Below are 23,157 nucleotides of genomic sequence, written 5' to 3'. Positions count from 1 at the left end.
GAGATCTTGCCATCTGTAACAACATAAATGAACTTTAAGGGTATTATGCTAAGTGAAACAAGTCAGACAGAAAGACAGATACTATATGATTTTACTTACATGTGGAATCTAAAAAAAAATCAAACGAATGAACACAGAAACAAAAAGAAACAGACTCATAAATACAGAAGACAAACTGATGGTTACCAGAGGAGCAGGGTGGGAAAATGGCCAAAATGGGTGACGGGGAATGGAAGGTACAGGCTCCCAGTAATGGAATGAGTAAGTCACAGGGATGAAAGGTACAGCATAAGGAGTATAGTCTATAATACTATAAAAAGCACTGTATGGTGACAGATGGTGGCTATACTTGTGTTGAGTATAGCATTAATATATGGAGTTGTGAAATTACTATGCTGTGGACCTGAAACTAGTGTATCGCTGCATCAACCATACTTCAATTAAAAAAAAATAAAAATATGAACAACCCTTAATAAAAAGGACAAAGGACTTCAATAGAGATTTTTCCAAAGATGTACAAATGGTCAACAGGCACATGAAAAAATGGTCAGCATCATTAGGGAAACACACAAATCAAAACCATAATGACAACACTTCACACCCTCTAGACGCCTATAATCAAAGAGACAGACAATAACAAGTATTGGCTTAAATATGAATAAATTATGATTCTCATACGTTGATGATGAGAATGTAAAATGGTGCAGCTACTTGGAAAATAATGTGCCAGTTAGGCAAAAATGTTAAAAGCACAGAGTTACCACATGAGCCAACTATTGCACTGCAAGGTATATACATAAGAGAAATGAAAACATCTCACATAAAAACTTTCAGGCAAATAAATATTCATGGTAGCATTGTTCACAACAGTCAAAAAGTAAAAACAACCCAAATGTCCATCAACTGGTGAATGGATAAACATAAGGTGGTATATCTATACAACAGTGAAATATTATTCAGCCATAAAAAGGAATGAAGTACTGATACATGCTATCCCCATGAGTGAATCCAGAAAACAATATTAAGTAAAAGAAGCAATACATAAAAAGCCATATGTTGTATGACTGCATTTATATAAAATGTCCTGAATAGGCAAATCCCTCGAGACAGAAAGTAGGTTGTGAGGGACTGGGAGGAGAAGGAATTAAGGAGTGTGAATGGTCATAGGTATTCTTGGGGGTGATAAAAATATTCTGAAATTAGATAATTGCACAATTTTGTGAATACACACACACACACACACAAACAGTATATACTTTTAAAAAGTAAATTTTTGGTATAGGTTTATCTCAATATTTAAAATATGCTGATGAGGGGGATCCCTGGGTGGCTCAGTGGTTTAGTGCCTGCCTTCGGCCCAGGGTGTGATCCTGGAGTCCCAGGATCAAGTCCCACATCAGGCTCCCTGCATGGAGACTGCTTCCCCCTCTGCCTGTGTCTCTGCCTCCCTCTCTCTCTCTCTCATTTATTTATGAATAAATAAATAAATAAAATCTTTAAAAAATAAAATATGCTGATGATTTCCCCCCAAAATAATCCAACACTCACTTCTAATAAAAACTTACATAAATAGGAATAGATGAGAACTACGTCTCATCTTGCCAAAGAACACCTACAAAAAAGCTACAATTAACATCACACTTTGTTATAAAAGACCTAAGACTGGGAACCAGGTAAGGATGTCTACTTTCACCACTTGTACTTTACATAGAGGAGGAAATTCTAGCCAGTACAATAAGGCAAGGGAAAAAAATACAAAGTATACAAATCTGAAAGAGATAAAACTACTCCTATTTGCAGATGACTTATCTATGCAGATAATGCCACGGTATCTATAAAAACTCTAAGAACAGGAAAAATTCAGAATGGTCACAGTCTACCTATATAAGCAGCACACTAGAGACAGCAGAGGGTAGAGAGTTGAGAAGTAGAGCAATCAATGGTGCAGAGGAGTTCAAAAACTGGTTATACTAGGAGTCACTGGACCAAAAAAACAAAAATTAGAGGAGGGATTTATTATGTTCCAACTGTGGTTTCTCTATGCTATCCAAATGACTCAAGCAAAGAAGGAAATCAGGTGGTTTGCTTCTGACAGTTACTGAACATCTTACATCTTACAAGTCTCTCAAAGTTACCATCAAGAGACCAAACTTATTCAGGTTAAGAATTCTAAAATCTTTATATATATATCCCTTTAGGTGATTCTGTTTTGGTTCTAATAATTAAAAACTCATACTACTTATAGATAGTAGTATAGAAAGTTGAAGTTTTAAGGCCTCCAACAAGTCTTAAGATTTCCTTACCATCTGCTATTTACACAGACGCCTAAAAAAACAATCTATCTTCCTTCCCAATCCTATCCCTTTACCATGTACATATATGGAGATACAGGGGCAATATTTACACAGGGAGGTGTAGAATAAAATGCTGCTGCAACACACCCAATGCCACAGGATTTTAGTAGCCTTGATTAAATCATGTGTCATGTTCATTAAAACTCAAGAGAATATACATGCGCTCTCCTGGGCAAGGCCTCCAGCATAGGTGTGGATCTTCTCCTCAGTGCCAGCATTATAATGAGATTCTGTTTCAGTTATAATTTATAACATGGACTATAAAGCACAAACTCAAGTTTTCAGCCAACACCACTACCTCTTTACCCAGAACTTTAAAGCATTTATCTAGCAACTGACTAGCTGGGTAGCTCTGCCCATGCACACCATCAACACCACTCATCACTGGAGCATAACTCCATGGCCAGAGTTCTGGTCCTACCTCTATCACTGATACCCTATTAAAGCACATATAAAAGAATATATACAAGCACAGGGCGCCTGCCTGGCTCAGTCACTAGAGTATGTGACTCGATGTCAGGGTTGTAAGTTCAAGTCCCATGTTGGGTACAGAGATTGCTTAAAAATAAAATATTTAAAAAACAAAAAAGTAGGGGGCAATGTACAGAAATTATGCCATGATAAAATTATATATAAATTATACAGTTACAGAAAAATGAATTGTAAGTAAATATGAAAAAATGAACACTGATTAATTGGTGATAGCAGAATTATAGTTAAGTATTTTTTTAGCCTTTTAATATTGTTATGTTTTTATAAACATATGAAAGAGAAATAAGAGGGATTAATAAAGCATGTTTAGAACTCCTTAAGCACTTTTTAAGAAACATACTATGCAAAGACAAATTCAGTAATACTGAAAATGGTAGGTACAGAGCAGAGCAGGACTTAAAAGACCTGGATCTTGTTCCTGGTTCAACCCTTATGTACTAGAAGTGACTTTCCCCAAAGTGACCGACTTTTTTTTTTACAACCTCAAGATATTCAAACTTTGACAGCTATGCTGTGATCTAAGATCCCTAGCAATTCAGAAATTGCTATGATGCAATGAATGAGGTATCCCAAAGTTAAAAATGTTGTTGGTGGCAACTGCTTTGCAAGGACTTCACTCATACACACTCATACACAAAATTCACTTGTCTTCTCTTCCTCTTCTGGAATCAGAAGAAATATCCACTTGTCCTCAAACATCATCACAATGTGTAGTAAAAGGAATATAAGTACCAGAAACCTGAAGTCACAATTCAAGTCTCAATTATTATTCTGCTTGTTTATTCAACAATATTTACTGCATACCTGTACCACATACCAGGGACCTTTTGAGGCATCAGGATAAAAGAAGGAACACTGAACAGAATGAAGGCACAGAGTTCCCTTAGAACATTGTTTGTGCTATACCAGCTGGCCTGGGTAATGAAGTGTGTCTATAGCCGAGATGTGGATAGAATGAGAAGGGCCATAGAGATACCCAGGAGACAAAGGTTTCAAGCAGAAAAAGAGTCATAAGCACAAAGGCCCTGAAGCAGGAGAAACTTGGAATGTTCAAAATTAGCAAGGTGATCAATAGGACTGGAGCGCAAAGAACTTTGGGGAAGAGCATCAGGTGACATCAGAATGGTGGTCAGCATCGGCTCATGTGCAGGCCTGGTGGGCCATGATGAACCACTAAACTGCAGTCTCTATGTGACAAAAAACTTCTGGAGGATTCTGAGCAGAATATTAACAGCACATTACATTCTAAAAGGATTCGTCTAGGGGGTACCTAGCTGGCTCAGATGACAGAACATGCGACTCAATCCCAGGGTCATGAGTTCAAGTTCCACGGTGGGCGTAGAGACTACTTAAAAAAAAAATTTAATTAAAAATAATAAAAATATAGGGATTACTCTGATTGCTGTGACAAACAGCCTGTAGGTGTTTGGGGAGACTAACAGCAAGGACACTGGTCAGGAGGCCACTGCAAGAGCACAGATAAAAGACCACAAGGACTTGCACTAGGAGAAGAGCCAAAGCAGCAGCTACAGTCAGAATCCCCAGGATTCCGGACATACTTTTAAAAGAAAGCCAACAAGATTAGCTCATGAATTCAATGTGGGGTACAAAAGAAAGCCAATGACAACCCCACAGTTTTTGGCCTGGGAAAGTGGGTAAATGAAGTTAAATCTTTGGACCTAGAAACTGTTCAAGATATCAAATTCAGCTGTTCAGAAAGAGCATAAGTTATTACTGACCTAAAACTGAAGAAGCAAAAATAGAACGACTGCTTTTTCTACTCACCGTTTGCTGATTGTATCATGTTTCCAGATTTTTGGACTTCATCAAATTTTGTAAAAATTACATTCAACCTGTATGAAAAAAAATACATGTATATATAGAAACAGTTAACTATCACATATACAATTATATTAAAACACTAATGTGAAGTTGAGTCACACTCTAAAAAGAAAAAAAATCAATGATACAAACCCACCTAATAACAAAAACAATAACTACATTAATAACATTAAAACACCCAACAATAATCGGGCACTTATTATAGATCAAGCACTGACTTATGGCTCTCTCTGAAAGACCTCAATTAATCCTTATGACAGCCATATAAGAGATTATGGTCTTCTCCATTTTACAGATGAGAAAATCAAGACCAAGTAACTTACTTAGGGTAACAGAGTGACTTAGGGTGGAGATGGCAGCCCTGAGAGTAAGAATCCAGAGCACGTGCTCTCAGACATTATATTAAATGTACTGACAGCTCTAGACAACATGTATACATTATGAAAAGCATGTTTCTCCTATTTCTAAGCACAGACTATTGATTGCTTAGAATAAAGATTTTCAAAATGTATTGACACTACAATATAAAGGCTCTCTGTGACTTATGCTTAATTCAAAAATGCTATAATTTCTCTAGAAACACTAGACTAATTTGATATCTAGAAACACTGTGACTAGATAATCGTTAACTGAAAAAAACCTACATGACATTTCCTATTAATGGATCAATGTCACCTTGACAATTAAATTGAAATAAAACTTCTTAACCAGTCAAAATATTCCATCCTAGTGACACCCATAAATGAGCGAGAAGTTGGGGGTAGGTTGAGGCAGAGGGGTGCTAATTTGCCTAGTGGAAGAATTCAAGAATAAACCAGGCTTTCTCAAGCAAAACACAGATACATTGGAATAGTGTAAAGGCTGAAAGTACAAAGCAATGTACTTCTGCATTCAAACATAAGTTTGTCCCATTTCAGGGACTGGACAAGAAATTTTACCACTTGCTTACAAACTCTCCTGTCATACAAGCTCTAATCAGTTCAAACATGTTGTTTTTTCTGCAAAACTAGAATGGACTCTCCTTCAGGACAGGGATGGGAACTAGATACTTTTTGGTGTTCCATAAGCACCAAACACTGTCATGCAGGAGCGTGACATCACTGCATGAATCCTGTTCCTGCCCTCACTATGGAAACTAGGTTTCTACTGGCCTTCATTCATTCATAGTTCATTCACTGAGTCCAGCCCTGAGCTGGCCAGATGGTGAGTGTGTGAAGTTCTTAACTTCTAAAGCTCCTATTTCATTCTTTTCTACTTAGAATGTCACATTCTAAGTAATGGGGGAGCCAAAGTACACATCAGCAAAGAGCAGTAAAATGAAGGGGATGAAGGAGACTGACATACTGCCTTTCCCCCCCTTCTCGTTCCATGCCAGATATCAATCTTTTTTGCACATCTTTCCATGTAAGCCCAGATGTAGCCTCAAACTCCTCAAAGCCGCTCCAGGCAGCTACTACCAGTCAAAAGTTGGCAATGAATTACAAAAATCTTGTCATCTCAGGACCAGATAGGAATAAAACTCACTTTCAAATCCAAAGGTTACTAAAGATCTGGAAAAATGCCTTAGAATCAATTTCTTAGGATGTTTCCATCACCTTCCCTTTTATAAGCACCAAAGATCTCCAGTGCCTTACAAAGCACATAAGTAATATCACTACACAGGTTGCCAGGGCATGCCCTGACCAACTTACCACTTTATTGTGTCACAACTACACCCTCTGACGTGAGCATGCCTGCCAGTTTGCAAGTTAGCGACAATGTATACCTCTAGCCTGGTTCCTAAAATTACTGTGAGGGGCAAATATTTCATCTGTTGTTGGTAGAGTAGTCACCATTATCAATGGTCACTGTGGAAGAATCTGCAAATGCTCTCTCTGTGGTAATGTCTACTCAATAGGGCCACATTATCCACAATTAGCAGGCTCAAACAACTTGGTATGAGAACGTTCAAAAGATTACTATTTTTGGTACCTGTACTTTAATTCAGAATTCCCTAAGGCAGGCATGCCTTTCCCTCTAGTTATACTCCTGTCTCTCTAGTTGCCTCATTTTCTGCTCAGCAATGTCTATACAGGGGCTCTTTACAAGAGATCAGTAAACCTGGCTTCAGGACAGTCTAGTCACCAACAAGGTATTCCTAAGGAATGGTTTTTGTCTGCTAGCTCTGAATACAGCAATACAAAATGCCTCTTTGGAGCCAACAAATCTACACAAACCTAAAAAGGTGAGTTTTATACATTCGAAGACACTGAACGTATAACTAACTCTCTGAAGCTACCAATTTTTCTTTCATGTTTGTAAATCTCTGGATGCCAAATTTAAATGTGACAAATAACTAACACCATTTTCCCTTGTTTTTTCTAAATTCAAAATTTATATTCAACTCTTCCATCCAATTGGTGTTTATTTTATTGTAAGATTTAGATCTAATTATTTCTCCTAGAAATAGGGGCTCCTGGGTGGCTCAGCTGGTTGGGTGTCCGCCTCTTGATTTCAGTTCAGATCATGATCTCAGGATCATTGAAATCGAGCCCCATGTTGGGCTCTGCGCTAGGAGTGGAGCCTGCTCAAGATTCTCTCTCCCCTTCTCCATATGCTCCCCTAACCCTGGATCATTCTCACTCCCTCCCTCTCTCCAAAAAATATAAGTTAATTAAATAAGTAATTAAAAATTGTTTTAAATTTTTTAAATTAAAATAATTTCCCTAAATGCAAATACTAGTATGCTCACAATCAACAAACTACCCATATACTCAGAGCTTTTAATTGGCTTTTTAGTCTACTACTTTTAAATATGAGCAGACAACCAAGCATTCAAAGATACATGAGCAAAGCTTTTTCAAGTGAAAGAGACCAAGGTGGACAAACACATACTCCAAAACCACAACACAGAGGAAGGAAGAGGCAATGGGAAGTTTTTAAAATATGTCATTATTACTTCCAAGAGGATAAAGAAAATACTGCAATTATAAAAGCTAACAGGTAAGGAGCCCTTCAAAATGACAGAATACAGACCTCTGAAAATCTGCTCCTCTAAAGAAGCAAAGAAAAACACTGTCAAAATCAAGTTTTTCACACTCTGGAAATTAAACAAAGGCTTGCAACAATCCAAGGAGCACTCTGCAAGAAAAATGACTGAATCTTGGTAAGGACAAGCTTTTCACTGTTTTGCTAGGTCTTATTTCCATCTTCAACTCACCTGCTAAAAATCAACAGCATCACAATCATGATAGTTTGAAAACCAGCAGTTTTGAGGCCACTGGAAGAAGCTGAACAAGTTTGGAGTGCCATAAAAATCCCCATTCTAAAAGAACTGTAATTATTTCTCCTGTCTGGCATACCTTAGAACACCCATTCATAGGGTTTTATTTTACCTGATTCATAGCGCTCTCAGTGGAAGAGACTCTTTTCCTTGAAGCCACGATCAAAAAGAATCAGCAACAACTGTTTAACAATGGGAGTTGCCCAAGATGATAAAACTGGAGCAAAGACACCAACCAAAAAACTTACAAAGAAAAGTGGAGAATGAGATGTTCACAGGGAACTCCGAAAAAAATCTGACATATTCCTGGGAATCTGGAAGGCTATGTATATGTGCAAGACTATAAGAAAGCCTGAGGAAAGATCTAACACGACACTAAGGTCTCATGTCTGGCTGACCTTGAGCTCTGCCCAAGCAGGCAGTAAAGGGGAAGGTAGAGATGTACAAACTGCCTGCCAGAACCCTGAAAACATCCCCCAACATACACAGATATGTTGTATATATGTTGCAGCAAAGGCTAAAGATTTATCGGTTGGAGGCATTCAAGGAAATCTCTAATCCTTAGCTGAATACTAAGCTAACCAAGCAGAAACGTCAGTAGCCACACACATTAAAAAAAAAAAAAAAAATACAGATCCCATGGAATTAGTTCAGAAAAATCACTTAAGTAAGGAACAACAAAAACAACAAACACCACCACCAAAATCTGGAGAGACCAAATGTGGTTTCCAAAGTTGTCACAATAGATTATTGTAAATGACCAGTTTCAACCAAAAATTGCACAAATAAACAAGAAAATACAGCCCATGCAAGAAAAAAAAAATTAGTCAACATAAACTATCCTTAAAGGAAGCCCAAACATTGAATTTACTAGATGGATACTTGAAATCAACTATCATAAATATGTTGAAAAGAACTAAAGTATAAGAACAATGTCTCACCAAAGAGAGAGTGTCAATGAAGAAACAGAAAACATAAGAATCACAAAGAAATTCTAGAAATGAAAAGTACAAAAACCAAAATAAAAAATTCATTAGATGGGTAGCTGGCTGGCTCAGTTGGCATAGCATGCAATCCTTGATCTCTGGGCTGTGGTTTCGAGTCCCATGTGGGGTCTAGAGATTACATTAAAAAATAAAATCGGGCAGCCCCTGTGGTGTGATCCTGGAGACCCGGGATCGAGTCCCACATCAGGCTTCCTGTATGGAGCCTGCTTCTCCCTCTGTCTGTGTCTCTGCCCTTCTCTCTCTGTCTCTAAGAATAAATAAAATCTTTAAAATAATAATAAATAAAAACTTAAAAAAATGTACAGGGTAGTTCAACAACAAATTTTTACTGGGGGAAGAAAAAAAACTGCAAACTTGAAGATGCATCAGTTGACAATACCCTGAGAAACAAACAAACAGAAAAAAAAAAAACGGGAAAAAAAAGAACAGAGCCTAAGAGGTCATGTTATTATAATACCAACATACCAACATACATATAGTGGGAATACCAGAAGGAGAGGAGAAAGAATACAGGACAGACTATATGGAGAAAAAAGGCCAAAAACCTCACAGATTTAATATAAAATTTTAATCTACATGTTCAAGAAACTCAACAAACTCCAAATAGGATAAACTTGAAGAGATCCTAACCTAGAGACAAGAGGAACAAACTGCTGGAAGAAAAGACAAAGAGAAAATCTTGAAAGCAAAAACAATCAAGTCAGGAAATAACAATTGTTGGTGAGGATGCGGAGAAAAGAGAACCTTACATTGTTGGTGGGAATGCAACCTGGTACAGCTGCTCTGGAAAACAGCATGGAGGTTCCTGAAGAAGTTAAAAAACAGAGCTACGCTATGACCCAGCAATTGTACTACTAGTTATTTACCTCAAAATTACAAATGTAGTGATCCAAAGGGGCACCTGCACCCCAATGTTTATAGCAGCAATGTCCACAAGAGCCAAACTATGGAAAGAGCCAGGATGTCCATCAACAGATGAATGGATAAAGATGTGTTATATATATACAATAGAATATTACTCAGCTATTAGAAAGGGTGACATCTTATCATTTACATGGACATGGATGGAATTGGAGGGTATTATGCTGAGTGAAGTAAGCCAACTAGAGAAAAACAATTATCACCTGTTTTCATTCAAATAAAGAATATGAATCACATGGGGGAACCATAGGGGAAAGTGGAATGGGAAGTAATCAGTGAGGGAGTCAAATTATGACAGACACTTTAACTATGGGAAAGAAACAGGTTGCTGGAGGGGAAGTGGTTAAGAAGATGGGGTAATTGGGTGACAGGCACTAATGAGGGCACCTGATGTGATGAGTACTCAGTATTAAATGCAACTGAGGAAGTACTGAACTCCATATCTGAAACTAGCAGTGTACTGTATGTTAGTTAATTGAATTTCAATTTTTTAAAAAGTGGGACGCCTGGGTGGCTCATCAGTTGAGCATCTGTCTTTGGCTCAGGGTGTGACCCTGGAGTCCCTGGATCAAGTTCCACATCAGGCTCCCTGCATGGAGCCTGCTTCTCCTTCTGCCTATATCTCTGCCTCTCTCTCTCTTCATGTCTCTCGTGAATAAATAAAATCTCAAAGTAAATAAATTAAAAAAAAACTTTAAAAAGTAAGCAACAATAGAAATGCCACTCATTTTGTACAAAGAATCATCAACAAGATAAATAACTTCTCATTATAAAAAAAACAACAGTGGAGACCAAGTACAGTGGGATGACATATTCAAAATTTTGAAATGTGGTATATGTTAATATTTGGAAAATAAACAAACACATATGTACATAAAATAAAACAAAAATCTCAACCAAGATTTCTACAACCAACAAAATTATCCTTCAAAAATGAAGCAGAGAATCGTATCTGGACCAAAGATATTTCAGTCTTTACATGAAGTTATACTATCAATATAATGAATTGTAGACTCTTGGCAGGAAAAAATGAAGGAGAATTTAAGACATTCCTGTATTAAAAAAAAGAAAAAAAAGACAAGTCTTTCAGTTAAAAATGAAAGAAGACCATACATCAGCCCAAATCTACATGATGCTATATAAAAAACATCAGTAAAAGTAACTACAAAGGTAAACATAAAACCCAGGTAAATTATAACAGATAGTATAATTGTATTTTTTGTTGTTAACTCTTTTCTTGTCCTACATGACTTGAAACTACATAAAGCAATAATTATAAAACTGTGTGTGTTGGTGGGCTGAAATATACAAAGATGTATAGATAAAGAAAGCTGAAGAAAGGAGGGGAGGAAATAGAACTATATAAGAGTAAAGTTTTTAATACTGAAATTAATTAAGGGTAATAATTCTAACTAGACTTCTATAATAAGATGTCAACTGAAATCCCCAGAGCAAACACTAGGAAAATAATTCCAAAAGAGAATAGTAAAATAAACAAAGTTAAAATGGTACACAAGAAAATATAGATTTCATACAAAATGAAGTATTAAAGGAAGAAGAAACAAAGAAGTCATGATATACAGAACACAAATAGCAAAGTAGCAGAAATAAAGTCCACCTTATTAGTAGGTACTACATTAAATATAAATGAATTAAACACTCCAATGAAAAGGCAAAGATTGTCAGAATGAATAAAGAAACAACACCCAACTATATGCTACCTACAAGAGACTCACTTTAAATGCAAAAACACAGAGATAGAAAGTAAAAAGACAGAAAAATACATTCCATGCAAACAGTGCTTGGAAGCAGTCTGGAGTGACTATACTATTATTAGGCAGTACTGACTTTAGGACAAAAAATGCTACCAGGGACAAAGAAGGACATTTTACAATGACAAAAGGGTCAACATCTCAGGAATACATCATAATGATATGTACACAAAAACAGAGCCCCAAAACTTATAAGCAAAAAACAAGAGAACTGGAGAAATAAATAATTCAGCAGTATTAATTAGAGATTCAATCACACATTTCAATAACTAACAACAGAATACAGATACTTCCGAAGTACACATGGAACATTCTCCAGGACACAGCATATGGCTAGGCCATAAAATAAGCCTAAAACAAATTTCAAAGAACTAAAATCATAGAACACAGAAGTTATGACCTGTGATCATAATAGGATAAAATTAGAAATCAATGACAAATAGAAATAAGAAAGTTAACAAACAATGTAAGAATTTAACAAAACACTCCTAATAACAAAGAAAGTCAATGATAAAAACAAGTGGAAAATATAAAAAGTTCTCTGAGATAAAAATGAACATACAATATACATAACATGGGATGCAGCTTCAGTAGTACTTATAAAGTAGTACTTATATCATACCATAAAAAATTTATAGGCATAAATGCCTACATTAAGATAGAAGATTATCAAATCAATAACTTAAGTTCTGACTTAAAAGACAGGGAAATCAAACCAACAAAATGAAAAAGCAGAAATATATGAAAGAGGAAGCAGAAAAACAATAAATAAAATCAACAAGCCAAAATTTAGTTCTTTGGGGGGTGGGAGGGTGGAGGAAGAATCAACAAATTTAGCAAACCCTTAATTTGACCAGAAAAAAAAAGAGAGAGACAGAAGATTTGAATTACTCAACAAATGAAAGAAGGCACATTTACTACTACCCTTACAAAAATAAAAAGAATTACAAAAAACACTATAAAGTGTGTGTCAAAAAGTAGGTAACTTAGAGAAAGTGGATAAATTCCTAGACAGAAACTACCAAAAATGATTAAAAAAGAAACAAAATCTGAATAGACCAATAACCAAGCAAAGAGGTTGGATTAGTAATCAAAACATATCCCTAAAGCAAAAGCCCAGGCCCACATGGCTTCACACAGAATAAATTCTAACAAATGTTTAAAGAAGAATTAGCACCAATCATTCACAAAATCCTATGAAATACAGATGAGAATGGAGGAAACTGAGAAGGAGGAAGCAAAGAGGAGAGAAAGAAGGAACTCTGGACTTTCTAGCCAGTCTTTCTATACATCGAAAAATGCTTCAAAAAATAAAACCATTAAAAAAAATAATAATAAAAATAAAACCATTAATTAAAGAAAAAGATACCCTTTAAAACTAGAAAAAGAGGGTTGGGAACACTTACCAATTCATTCTATGAGGGTAGTATAATAAATAACACCACCAAAACCAAGAAAAAGAATCACAATAAAAGACAAGTATAGACCAATTTTCTTTATATATCCAGCAGCATATAAAAAGAGTTATATACCATGACCAAGTAGAATTTATCCCAGGAATGCAAGATTGATTTAATATCTGAAATCAATTAATGTAATACAATATATCAATAGAATAAAAATCAAAGTCACATAATCCTCTCAATAGATGGCAGAAAAAGTATTTAACAAAATTCAACATCCTTTCATGATAAAAAAAAAAAACACCCAAAAAACTAGGAATAGAATCTCTTCAACCTCACACAGTCATATACAAAAAACCCACAACTAACAATGTTGAAAGACTGAAAGCTTTACTCCCAAAATCAGGAATAGGATGATGGCCATTGCCTCTCACCACTCCTATTCAATGTTATACTAGAAGTTCTAGCCCGGGCTTTTAGGCAAGAAAGAAGAATAAAAAGCATCCACATTGGAAAGGAAAAAGTAAACTAATTCTATTAACAAAGGACATATTTTGTACACCTGAGAAATCCATAGCAAAACAATCTAGGGACTTCAGCAAGTTTGCCAAGTTTAACACCAATATTTTAAAAATCAATTGTATTTCTGGACATTAGCAATAAACCACCTACAACAGAAACTAAGGGAAAAAAATCTGCTTTTAATAGCATCAAAAGAATAAAATGCATAGGAATAAATTTAATGAAGAAGTCCAAGACTTGGGGCACCTGGATGGCTCAGTAGTTGAGCCTCTGCCTTTGGCTCAGGTCATGATCCCAGCATTCTGGGATCAAGTCCCACATCAGGCTCCCCACAGGAAGCCTGCTTCTTCTGCCTATGTCTCTGCCTCTCTCTGTGTGTCTCTCAAGAATAAATAAATAAAATCATTAGAAAAAAAAAAGTATCAGACTTGTTCACTGGAAACTCCTAAGCAATTGTTTAAAGTCAATAAAGACTTTTTTTTAAAAATACTTTTTATTTCTTAAAGATTATTTATTTATTTATTTATTTATTTATTTATTTATTTATGGGCAGAGACACAGGCAGAGGGAAGAGCAGGCTCCATGCAGGGAGTCCCACGTGGGACTCGATCCCAGGCCTCCAGGATCACACCCTGGGCTGCAGGCAGTGCTAAACCGCTGCACCACAGGGGCTCCCCTAAAGTCAATAAAGACTTTAAATATGAAAAGACATCCCATGTTCATGGATTGAAAATCCTAATATTTTTAAGATGCAATATTCCCCAAACTCAATATAAACTAACTTCCTATCAAAGTTCCAACTGCCCTTTTCCAGAAATTGACAAATGCACCCTAAAATTCGTATGGAATGCAAGGCATCCAGAACAGCCAAAACCATTTTGAAAAGAAGAACAAACTTGGATTTCAAATTTTACTACAAATCTCTACTTAGTGAGATAGTAGAGATACTGATAGTAGGACAGGCTTATAGATCAGGAGAAGAAGTCTGAGAATACAAAAAAGAAATCCTTACATTAATGGTCAAATGATTTTCAACAAAAGTACATAAAATTTCTAAAAACTACAATAAGATACCCATTAGGATGCCTACTACCAAAAAATAAAACAAAACAATACAAAAACACAAAATAACAACTGTTGGCACTCCTGGTAGGAATGCAAAATAGTACAACAGCTACAGAAAGCAGTATGGTGTGGTTCCTCAAAAAATTAAACATAACAGTGTATGATCCAGCAAAACCACTTCTGAAATCTACCCAAAAGAATTGAATGTAGGGAATATAAGAGAGATCTATATATCCATTTTCACAGCAACATTATTCACATAGCCAAAAAGTGGAAGCAAGTGTCCATCAACCGAGGAATGGATAAACAAAATATGATATATACAGTGGAATTTTATTCAGCAATACAAAAGAATGACTCATGGTATAACATGGTTGAATTTTGAAAATTCTGTGGTAACTGAAAGAAGGCAATCAAGAAAAAGTTACATTCTGGGTGCCTGGGTGGCTCAGTTGGTTAAGCATCTGCCTTTGGGTCAGGTCATGATCCCAGGTCCTGGGATTGAGTCCCCCCACAGTGGGGAGTCTGCTTCTCCCTCTCCCTGCCAATGCCCCTGCTTGTGCTCTGTCAAATGGAAAGGAAAAGGAAAAGGAAAAGGAAAAGGAAAAGGAAAAGGAAAGAAAGGGGAAGGGGAGGGGAGGAGAGGGAAGGAGGGAGGGAGGAAGCTACATTTTATGTGATTTGCATGAAATGTCCCAAAACAGTCAAATCCATAAAATATAAAGTGGACTAGTCATTCCCAGGGGCTAAATAGAAGAAAGGAAGAAGAGAACGACTACTGATGGATACAGGGATTCTTTTCAAATTTCTAAAACTTGATAACAATGATAGCTACACAACTTTCTAAATATACTAAAAACAACTCTTCACTTTAAAGGGGATATGGTAAATTATAAAAATATGATACACATAAAAATTATTGTATAGGAATATTTCAAAAAGACTCTTATTTTAAAAACAGAAACAATGGTATAAAAGGGACCATACCATTAGAACAAAAAAGGAAAAAAAAATTTTAAGATTTATTTATTCATGAGAGACAGAGAGAGAGAGGTAAGAGACATAGGCAGAGAGAGACGCAGGTTCCCTGCGGGAACGTGATGCAGGACTCGATCCTAGGACCCCAGGATCATGCCCTGAGCCAAGACAGATGCTCAGCCATTGAGCCACCCAGGTGTTCCCAAAAAAGAAAAAATTTTAAATCAAACACCCAATAGAATGGTTGGAAGATAAATTTGAGAAAATCTCCCCAGAAGACAGAACAAAAATATAAAGATAGAAATAGGAAAGAAAAAATAAAATCAGAGGGACCGGTCCAAGTAGTCAGAACTATTATACTTATTAATATAAGCAGTATATAGATATAAAACTTATACTTATGTACTAGTTTTATTTATGAACTATTTATATTTATAAACATAATAGTTATATTCTTAAGGAAACTTGCCCAGAAGATATGAGGTTCCAGATGGAAAAGCCCTCCAAGTGCACCACACAAAAAATGAAAATAGTCTCATATAAGACTCATCATCATAAAGTTTCAAACAAACTTTGGGGACAAAGAAAATCAAAAGTTATCCACAGAGGTTGAAGAATCAGAATGGCTTTGCAATTCTCAGCAGAAACACTAAAAGCTAGAACACAATGGGGTGCTGGCTTTGACATTCTAAATGAGGAGAACCTGGGTGGCTCAGTCAGTTAAGCAACTGATTTCAATTCGGTCATGATCTCAGGGTCCAGGGATCGAGCCCAGCATGTTAGGCTCCGCTGCTGTCTGCTTGTCCCTCTGCCCCTCTCCCAACTCTCCCTCTCTCAAATAAATAAGATCTTTAAAAAATAAATAAATAAATAAATAAATAAATAAATAAATAAATAAATAAATAAATAAATAAATAAAATATTAAATAAAATAAAATAAATAAAATAAAATAAAATATTTTAGCCAGCAGATAGACAAGACTCAAATAATAACCAGATGCACGGCCCAAAAGCAAAATTCCAGCTCCTCCAAAGTGAAAGAACAAGTCTCTTTCCAACTGTGAAATGGAAAAAGGAACTGCACCTCAAAGCACATTATTGATCTTAACTTTTATATCACTTAGCTGATATTATATCAAGGCATTTTTTCATCACATCTTTCTTACAAATATAATTAATCTTCTCAAATACGGCACTCACTCAATGGACAAACTCTTAAGGGGGCAACATTTTTATTTTTGATGAAATCCAAGTTTCAGGAAGCACCATGCATATCCTGCAATACTTTATTAGTCCTGTGGAATCTTGTTCAGCTAAAAATGTATGATCTCATGCAACAGCAAAATAGATACATATAAGAATGACATAACAGAAGTCTAGAATGTTCAAGTATTCCCACCAGCCACTTGGAGCCACAAATACCAGACAATAAATTTTCCAAACAACAGCAGAACTTTTGAAAGTCTCATTCCATTTGCACATGTCCCTGGCAAAATCAAAATAAAGGTGGCAGCTAGGGCCTCTGACCCTCCCAGTGCTAGGTAAGTGTCTTGTAATAAATACAAAGAAATAGGAAGTTTTGGCTTCTTTCACCAGAGTAATGCCTTTGAAGTACCAACAGCCTCCTTCTCTAGGCACCCTGTCTACCACAGGTATTGTTGGTTTGTTTTTTTTTTTTTTTTTAAGATTTTTTGTATTTATTAATGAGAGACACAGAGAGAGAGAGAGAGAGAGGCAGAGGTGCAGGCAGAGGGAGAAGCAGGCTCCATGCAGGGAGCCCAATGCGGGACTCGATCCCAGGTCTCCAGGATCATGTCCTGGGCTGAAGGTGGCGCTAAACCGCTGAGCCACCGGGCTGCCCTGTCTACCACAGTTTACACTGACAGCAGTGAAGGATGTTGGCCCATTTCCCTAGATGACCCTCTCCGTGTAGTCTGCAAATTTTAGGAAGGATTTTAGGCCACATGAGATATCAGAGGCCTTCATATCAGAGGCCTTCATTCCCATTCACAGAGGCCCAAACTCTTCGATAGTTTCTTTTCAATACTTAAAAAACAAAAAACAGGAGAGTGATGGGAGTCTGGATGAGAAAGTGCTAGCCCTAGCTCTGGCTGGCATTAAGTGCCCCTGGAGCCTTACCCAAATTACCCTCTGTGTTGGGGTCTCCAAGCCCACACCTGGGTTTAACTGAGGAGGACTGAGAGCTTGGCATACATTCACACTCACAGCTATCACTATCATACTTTAAGGCACTCTGAGAAACCAGCAAAGGGAGAAGGTACATGGAGTAAAGTCTGCAGGAAACCAAGCGCAAGCTTCCTAGAGCCTCTCCCAGTGGAGTGGAGTCACAGAACATGCTTTACATCCCCAGCAACTGGAGCTCTGCTGTGGCTGGTCATGCAGACATCTCCTGGGGTAGCACTTGACAAAATGCCAGACTCCCAGAAGGAAATCAGGTGCTCAGCATGACACCCACTGCTGGGATACAGGGAGCCACTCTTGCCCACTCTTCAGGAATGGTGGGAAGCCCCCCAAATCAAAGCTTCCAGCCACCACAGCCCAGAGCAAGCCTTGCAAGCCGGCCTCCCCAAGGATAGCAGTCTCTGTGCACTCACCTCTCTAGATCTCAGTGTCACCTTATCACCTCCCAGACCTATAGGCTTGCTACAGCAGCTTTCAGACAGGATGCGTTAGTCCCACCATGAGATGGTCTGCTCATGGCCTAGAGCCACTGCGAGCTATGCAGTCCACTGAGGCCACCCCTGGAGTAGGATAGGTCTTCCCAGTGATGATGCTGACGTCATGAGTAAACAGCCCTTTCCCTCCAGCCCTGCTCTCCCTGCTCACCTGGGCCCTCCAATTTTCCCTAGCACACCGTGTAATGCTTTTGTCTTTAAGTTCATCTTTCTCCTAAGTATTCTCCCATAAACTCAGAGACCAAAAAGCTGAGGTTCATAAAACGTGGGAACAAAATAAATCTATTTTCACAGATTATCTGTTATAAAAAAACATGAAAATACTTTTATTCCCATCTAATTATGTTGCACGCAGCTCAGGGGCACCGTGAGAGCAACCCTGGGGTCAGATAGGACTCTCAGCAACACAAGAGTATAGCCCCACTTGACTGTGCATAGAACCCCTACTTTAGGGTAAGGGGCTCTCTTTCATCATATACCATTAAGGGACATTAAGACAGAGGATTCCTGTATATGCCAACCCACATCCTAATACTCTATAAACTCTTACAAAATGGGATAGAGAAAATGCCAACCCACATCCTAATACTCTATAAACTCTTACAAAATGGGATAGAGAAAATTAAAAGGAAAGTCAGAACAGGGCTTCCCTCTGAGCCCTGACTCGTGCTATGTGCTCTCCCAAGTCACTTCATATCTCTGGGCTCTGCTATCTCCAGGGACACAGTGACAGGCTCACTCTAGCTGCTCCAGAAGCCCAGGCCATGTCCAGCTTCCCAGGACTTGCACATTACTCTCTCCCTTAAAGGAACAGGGCAAGCACAAACAGTTTACAATTTCTCCGCTGTAGTTAAAATTAAAGATGTCCAGTTCATTATTTTTTTTAAATGTTAACTACAACAGAGACATCTGTGGACTCATGTGGTCTTGGATCTGCTGAGATGCTGATACCCTTACCACTGGCCTGTACATATTGAGACTAACAGAAAACTACCATTTCCAAGATGCTTTCCAGAACTATTTCTTTATTTATCCAGACACATTGTGGAAGGGCTTCATTAATGCAAACAAATATATTCTAGGCGCCTACTATACTAGGCATTGTGTGCAACCAAGATATAGAAATATATGAACCAAAAGAAGGCTGAATTTTTCAAAGTTGACTTTAAATATGCTTCTAAAATCAAAACACGACATGAGATGTGGCTAGATGTCTGAGTGACAGTACTTCTTTTGAGGAAGTAGAATGGGAGGGGCCCCCAACATATTATCTGGACAAGATCTCCAACCACCAATCCTCTAACCACATATTCTTTGAATATAATCACAACAAATTAAGCAAGACGTTAACTGAAAAAAGAAGAGGGGAAGAAGAGCAGAAGAAAGGAAAAAAAGTCTGAACTCACCGGGATTGTGGCAATCCTTTTTTACTGAGATCTGCCCTCACACGTTCTCCTACATGTCTGTAAATTTCCACTAAGCTGTTTATTGCTGCATCTCGAACCTAGATGTAAAAGAAGAGATCTTACAGCTGCTCTGTGTCAATCCACAGCACTTCCTGCTGGGACACAACAGGCTATACACCACCCCAAGTTTATTACCAATCTATCAATGCAATTGTGATACAATCCCTTATAGACGTTTGACTAGACAGAGCCATGTTGTTGGTACAATTCCAAAGAATATTTGGGTCCCATCCCTGTAAACATGTTGAAGTTCACATCCCTTAGCTCTTTCAATTCTTTCATTTGATGTCAGGAATCGGATAATCTTCCCAAAATGGAAAATACTACAAATAAATGAATTATACTAAAAACAAAACACCATATAAAAAGCAGTGTAGATTTAATTCAGTAAAACAAATACTTGGCAACAAAACTGGGTAGTAAAGGCCATAATTCATAGAGCCCTGTATACAAGAGCTAAAAGGAGATGGGGGTGGGGTAGGGCAAAAATCCATAAATTCTACATTTAATACAGAACAGGATGTAGTAAACATCATACAAGTGTATAAAGTGTTCGCACAGTTTAGGGAATGGAGCAAGAAGACTGGACGATAACAAGGAACATTTTCTTGAAGAAGGAACCACTTAAACTGTGCTTAGGGGACAGCATTTTACCAGGTAAAGATGGAACGAGACAGGTTCCAAACAAGGGACAGCCTGTGTGCAAAGGCATGAAAGCAGAGATGCATGGCATGTACTTCAGGAAGAGCAAGTAAGTAGCTGGCCCAACACAAATATGAACAAAGTTAAGAAAGCAGCAATAAATAAGGCTTAAGAAACAGAAGAGACTGAAAACAAACAAAAACAGGGTAATTTGAATTGGATTGTACATCAAATATTATCACTGTTATCAAGATTAAATTTCTTGGATGTGAAAATAGCATGTGGTTATATAAGAACATATCCTTGTTACTGAGAGACATGCACTTAAGTATCTCAGAGCAAAAATATCATGGTTCAGAAAAAAAGAGTGTATTTCTGTGAGTGTGTATACATACAGGGAGAGATAAAACAAATGCTAACTGGTAAATACAGATGTTAATACTAGTCCTACAATTTTTCTTTAGATTTAAAATTTTGCAAATAAAAACATGGGGGTGGGGCACTTTTAGCATACCCTGGAACCCAGGCCAGCCTGTGAGGGGTGGGGAGGAGGGGAGATGTAGGCTTACTCCAGTAGGCAAAGACAGGGGAGCAACACAATTTTGTATTTGGTCTCAAGCAATGAAACCAAAATAACAGAGAACAAAAGACAGAGGCAGGAAGTAGGGATACAAACAATTTACAATTCTCAACACTGCAGGCTACTCTTGACCTAAGAGCATTATAGGACAGGTAACTCCATTGATTATTTTTCCCCTGATGGTGGTAAAGGGCAAACTGTCATGTTACAGACTGAATGTTTACATCCCCTGCCCCTCATACGTTGAAGTCCTAACCCCCAGCATTATTGTACCTAGAAGGTAATTAAGGTTAAATGAAGTCATAAGAATAGGGCCCTAATACAATAGGACTGGTGTCTTTGTAAGAAAAGACACCTATGAGCTAGCTGCATTCTCCACATGTGTACAGTGGGGTCATGTGAGCACAAAGTGAGGGAACCGTCTGCACCCTTCCAGAACCAGATGATGCTGGCACCCTGATCTCAAACTACCAGGCTTCAGAACTGTGAGAAATAATAGCTTTCTTATGTAGGCCACCCGCAGTATTTTGTTAAGGCGGCCCAAGCCAACTAATACAGATTTTCAGTTTATTTGGGAAAAGAAGTACCTTCTGATGTTAGGCACCATTTTTATATGGAAACGTGTATATACTACCCAAGTTGTTAATGCCACCGTGTCTTGAAGAGCAGTACTAAGTGCATCACTTGGCTCACTTTCAAGTGATATTTGCTCAGAGCCCCTCACCTTAATAAGCAAGCAACAACCTGTCCTACACAGAAAGTCTAGACTGTTAGGAGTTTAAGACATCTAGTGGAATAACGACCTGCCTTAGAGTCAAAGTAGACCTGAGCACCCACCTGGCCATTTAGGAACTGTGTAACCCTGAATAAAAGACATCAACTATTTTAGCCTCAATTTTCTCTGTGAGCTGACGAAGGCTGCAGGCTGCTTTGAGGACTAGAAAAAAAAAATAACTCATTCAACAAATAATTCATTCAACAAATATCTGAGTGCTTACGAGATGCCAAACCAAAGTGCCTACATGGCCCAAGCAGGGGACATGATACATGAGTGGAGCCAGGTGGGTATACAATGACAAATGGCTCTGGCAGGGGACCCTGCTGCCAGAGAGAAGAGGGAAAATGGGAGGGTCGGGCAAACAGGCCACCATCACCCAGCCTTGGAAGAATACAGGTACGGCTCTGCCACAGCTTCCAATCTTTCGAGAGAAATCAAATACAGATCTCCCAAATATAAGAATACCAAAACTCCAAAATGTGAAACTAAAACATTGTGTGGACTCCAGTCTGCAGGCTTAATCAGATTTCAGGACAGCAGTTTGGGGGCCTCTAGGCTGTGTGTTTAAAACACTCAACATGATGGCTAATGGAAGTCGTATATCCAAATCTTCCAAACCACTATCTTCAGCCTTCAAAATCCTCATTCCTCAGGCTTACAAAAGGTATGGGGTCAGACAACATTTGAGGGTCAAGTCAGGAAATAGAGCAGAATGCATTTTCTTCAGTATTACGAAGTAACACATTCCGATTGAGAAGGGAAGTTCTGTAAAAGCCACTCAGACTGAAGGCACAACATAGTGCTCACTTCTAATACAACCACATGGGCCCTACACTGCTTCTGCCCACCCTCAGGCTCACCATAAAAAAGGAACCCCAACATTTCAGGCCACTGGGACTACAAAAGAGCCCCAATACATTAAGCCCTGCCCAGCAGGCCCGAGCTGAATGCTTTACAGAATCTGAGGTCTTCAGACCTATGATCTCCTTCACAAGACCACTGTTTACTGGGATACAGAGGAGGCTAGCCACCTGCTGGGGCCCACAGTAGGAAAGATGGATGAAAAGATTAAAATAGAGGCAAGAGCACAGGCACATGCAACATATATACACACCCCAAGAAGAGGAATAGTTAATTGCATCAGTAGCAGAGAAGCTGGTGGTAAAGTTTCCTGACAGGAGGGTTCTAGGAGATGCGGACTGTGCATGTGTGTGCATGTACGTGTGCAGATAAACATTCCTAAGGCAGCTGCAAATCAACAGATGACTGTCCAAGTGCAGAGTTTGGAGTATTTCGGCTCTGTCTGTGACAGACTGCCAAAAGCTGCCAACTGAACACCAACCTCATTTTGCCCCAATTGCTCCGTGTCCCAGAGGC

The 23,157-nt window shown here is 38.0% G+C and overlaps 1 protein-coding gene across 25 annotated transcripts in view; it reads right to left on the bottom strand.

Annotated features, from left to right (window-relative positions):
* CLASP1 (cytoplasmic linker associated protein 1) overlaps positions 1-23,157 on the bottom strand; it is a 267,443-nt gene that overhangs the window by 147,298 nt on the left and 96,988 nt on the right. For all 25 annotated transcript variants that reach the window (XM_072788828.1, XM_072788829.1, XM_072788832.1 and 22 more), the window contains exons 7-8: positions 19,721-19,818; positions 4,632-4,699 (exon numbers count right to left, since the gene is read on the bottom strand). In XM_072788828.1, coding sequence (XP_072644929.1) covers positions 4,632-4,699; positions 19,721-19,818 — 166 coding nt within the window. The remainder of the gene's footprint in view (positions 1-4,631; positions 4,700-19,720; positions 19,819-23,157) is intronic.

This window comes from Canis lupus, chromosome 20, assembly GCF_048164855.1.
Source record: "Canis lupus baileyi chromosome 20, mCanLup2.hap1, whole genome shotgun sequence".
Lineage (NCBI taxonomy): Eukaryota > Metazoa > Chordata > Mammalia > Carnivora > Canidae > Canis > Canis lupus.
This window is presented reverse-complemented; position numbering and strand designations above follow the sequence as displayed.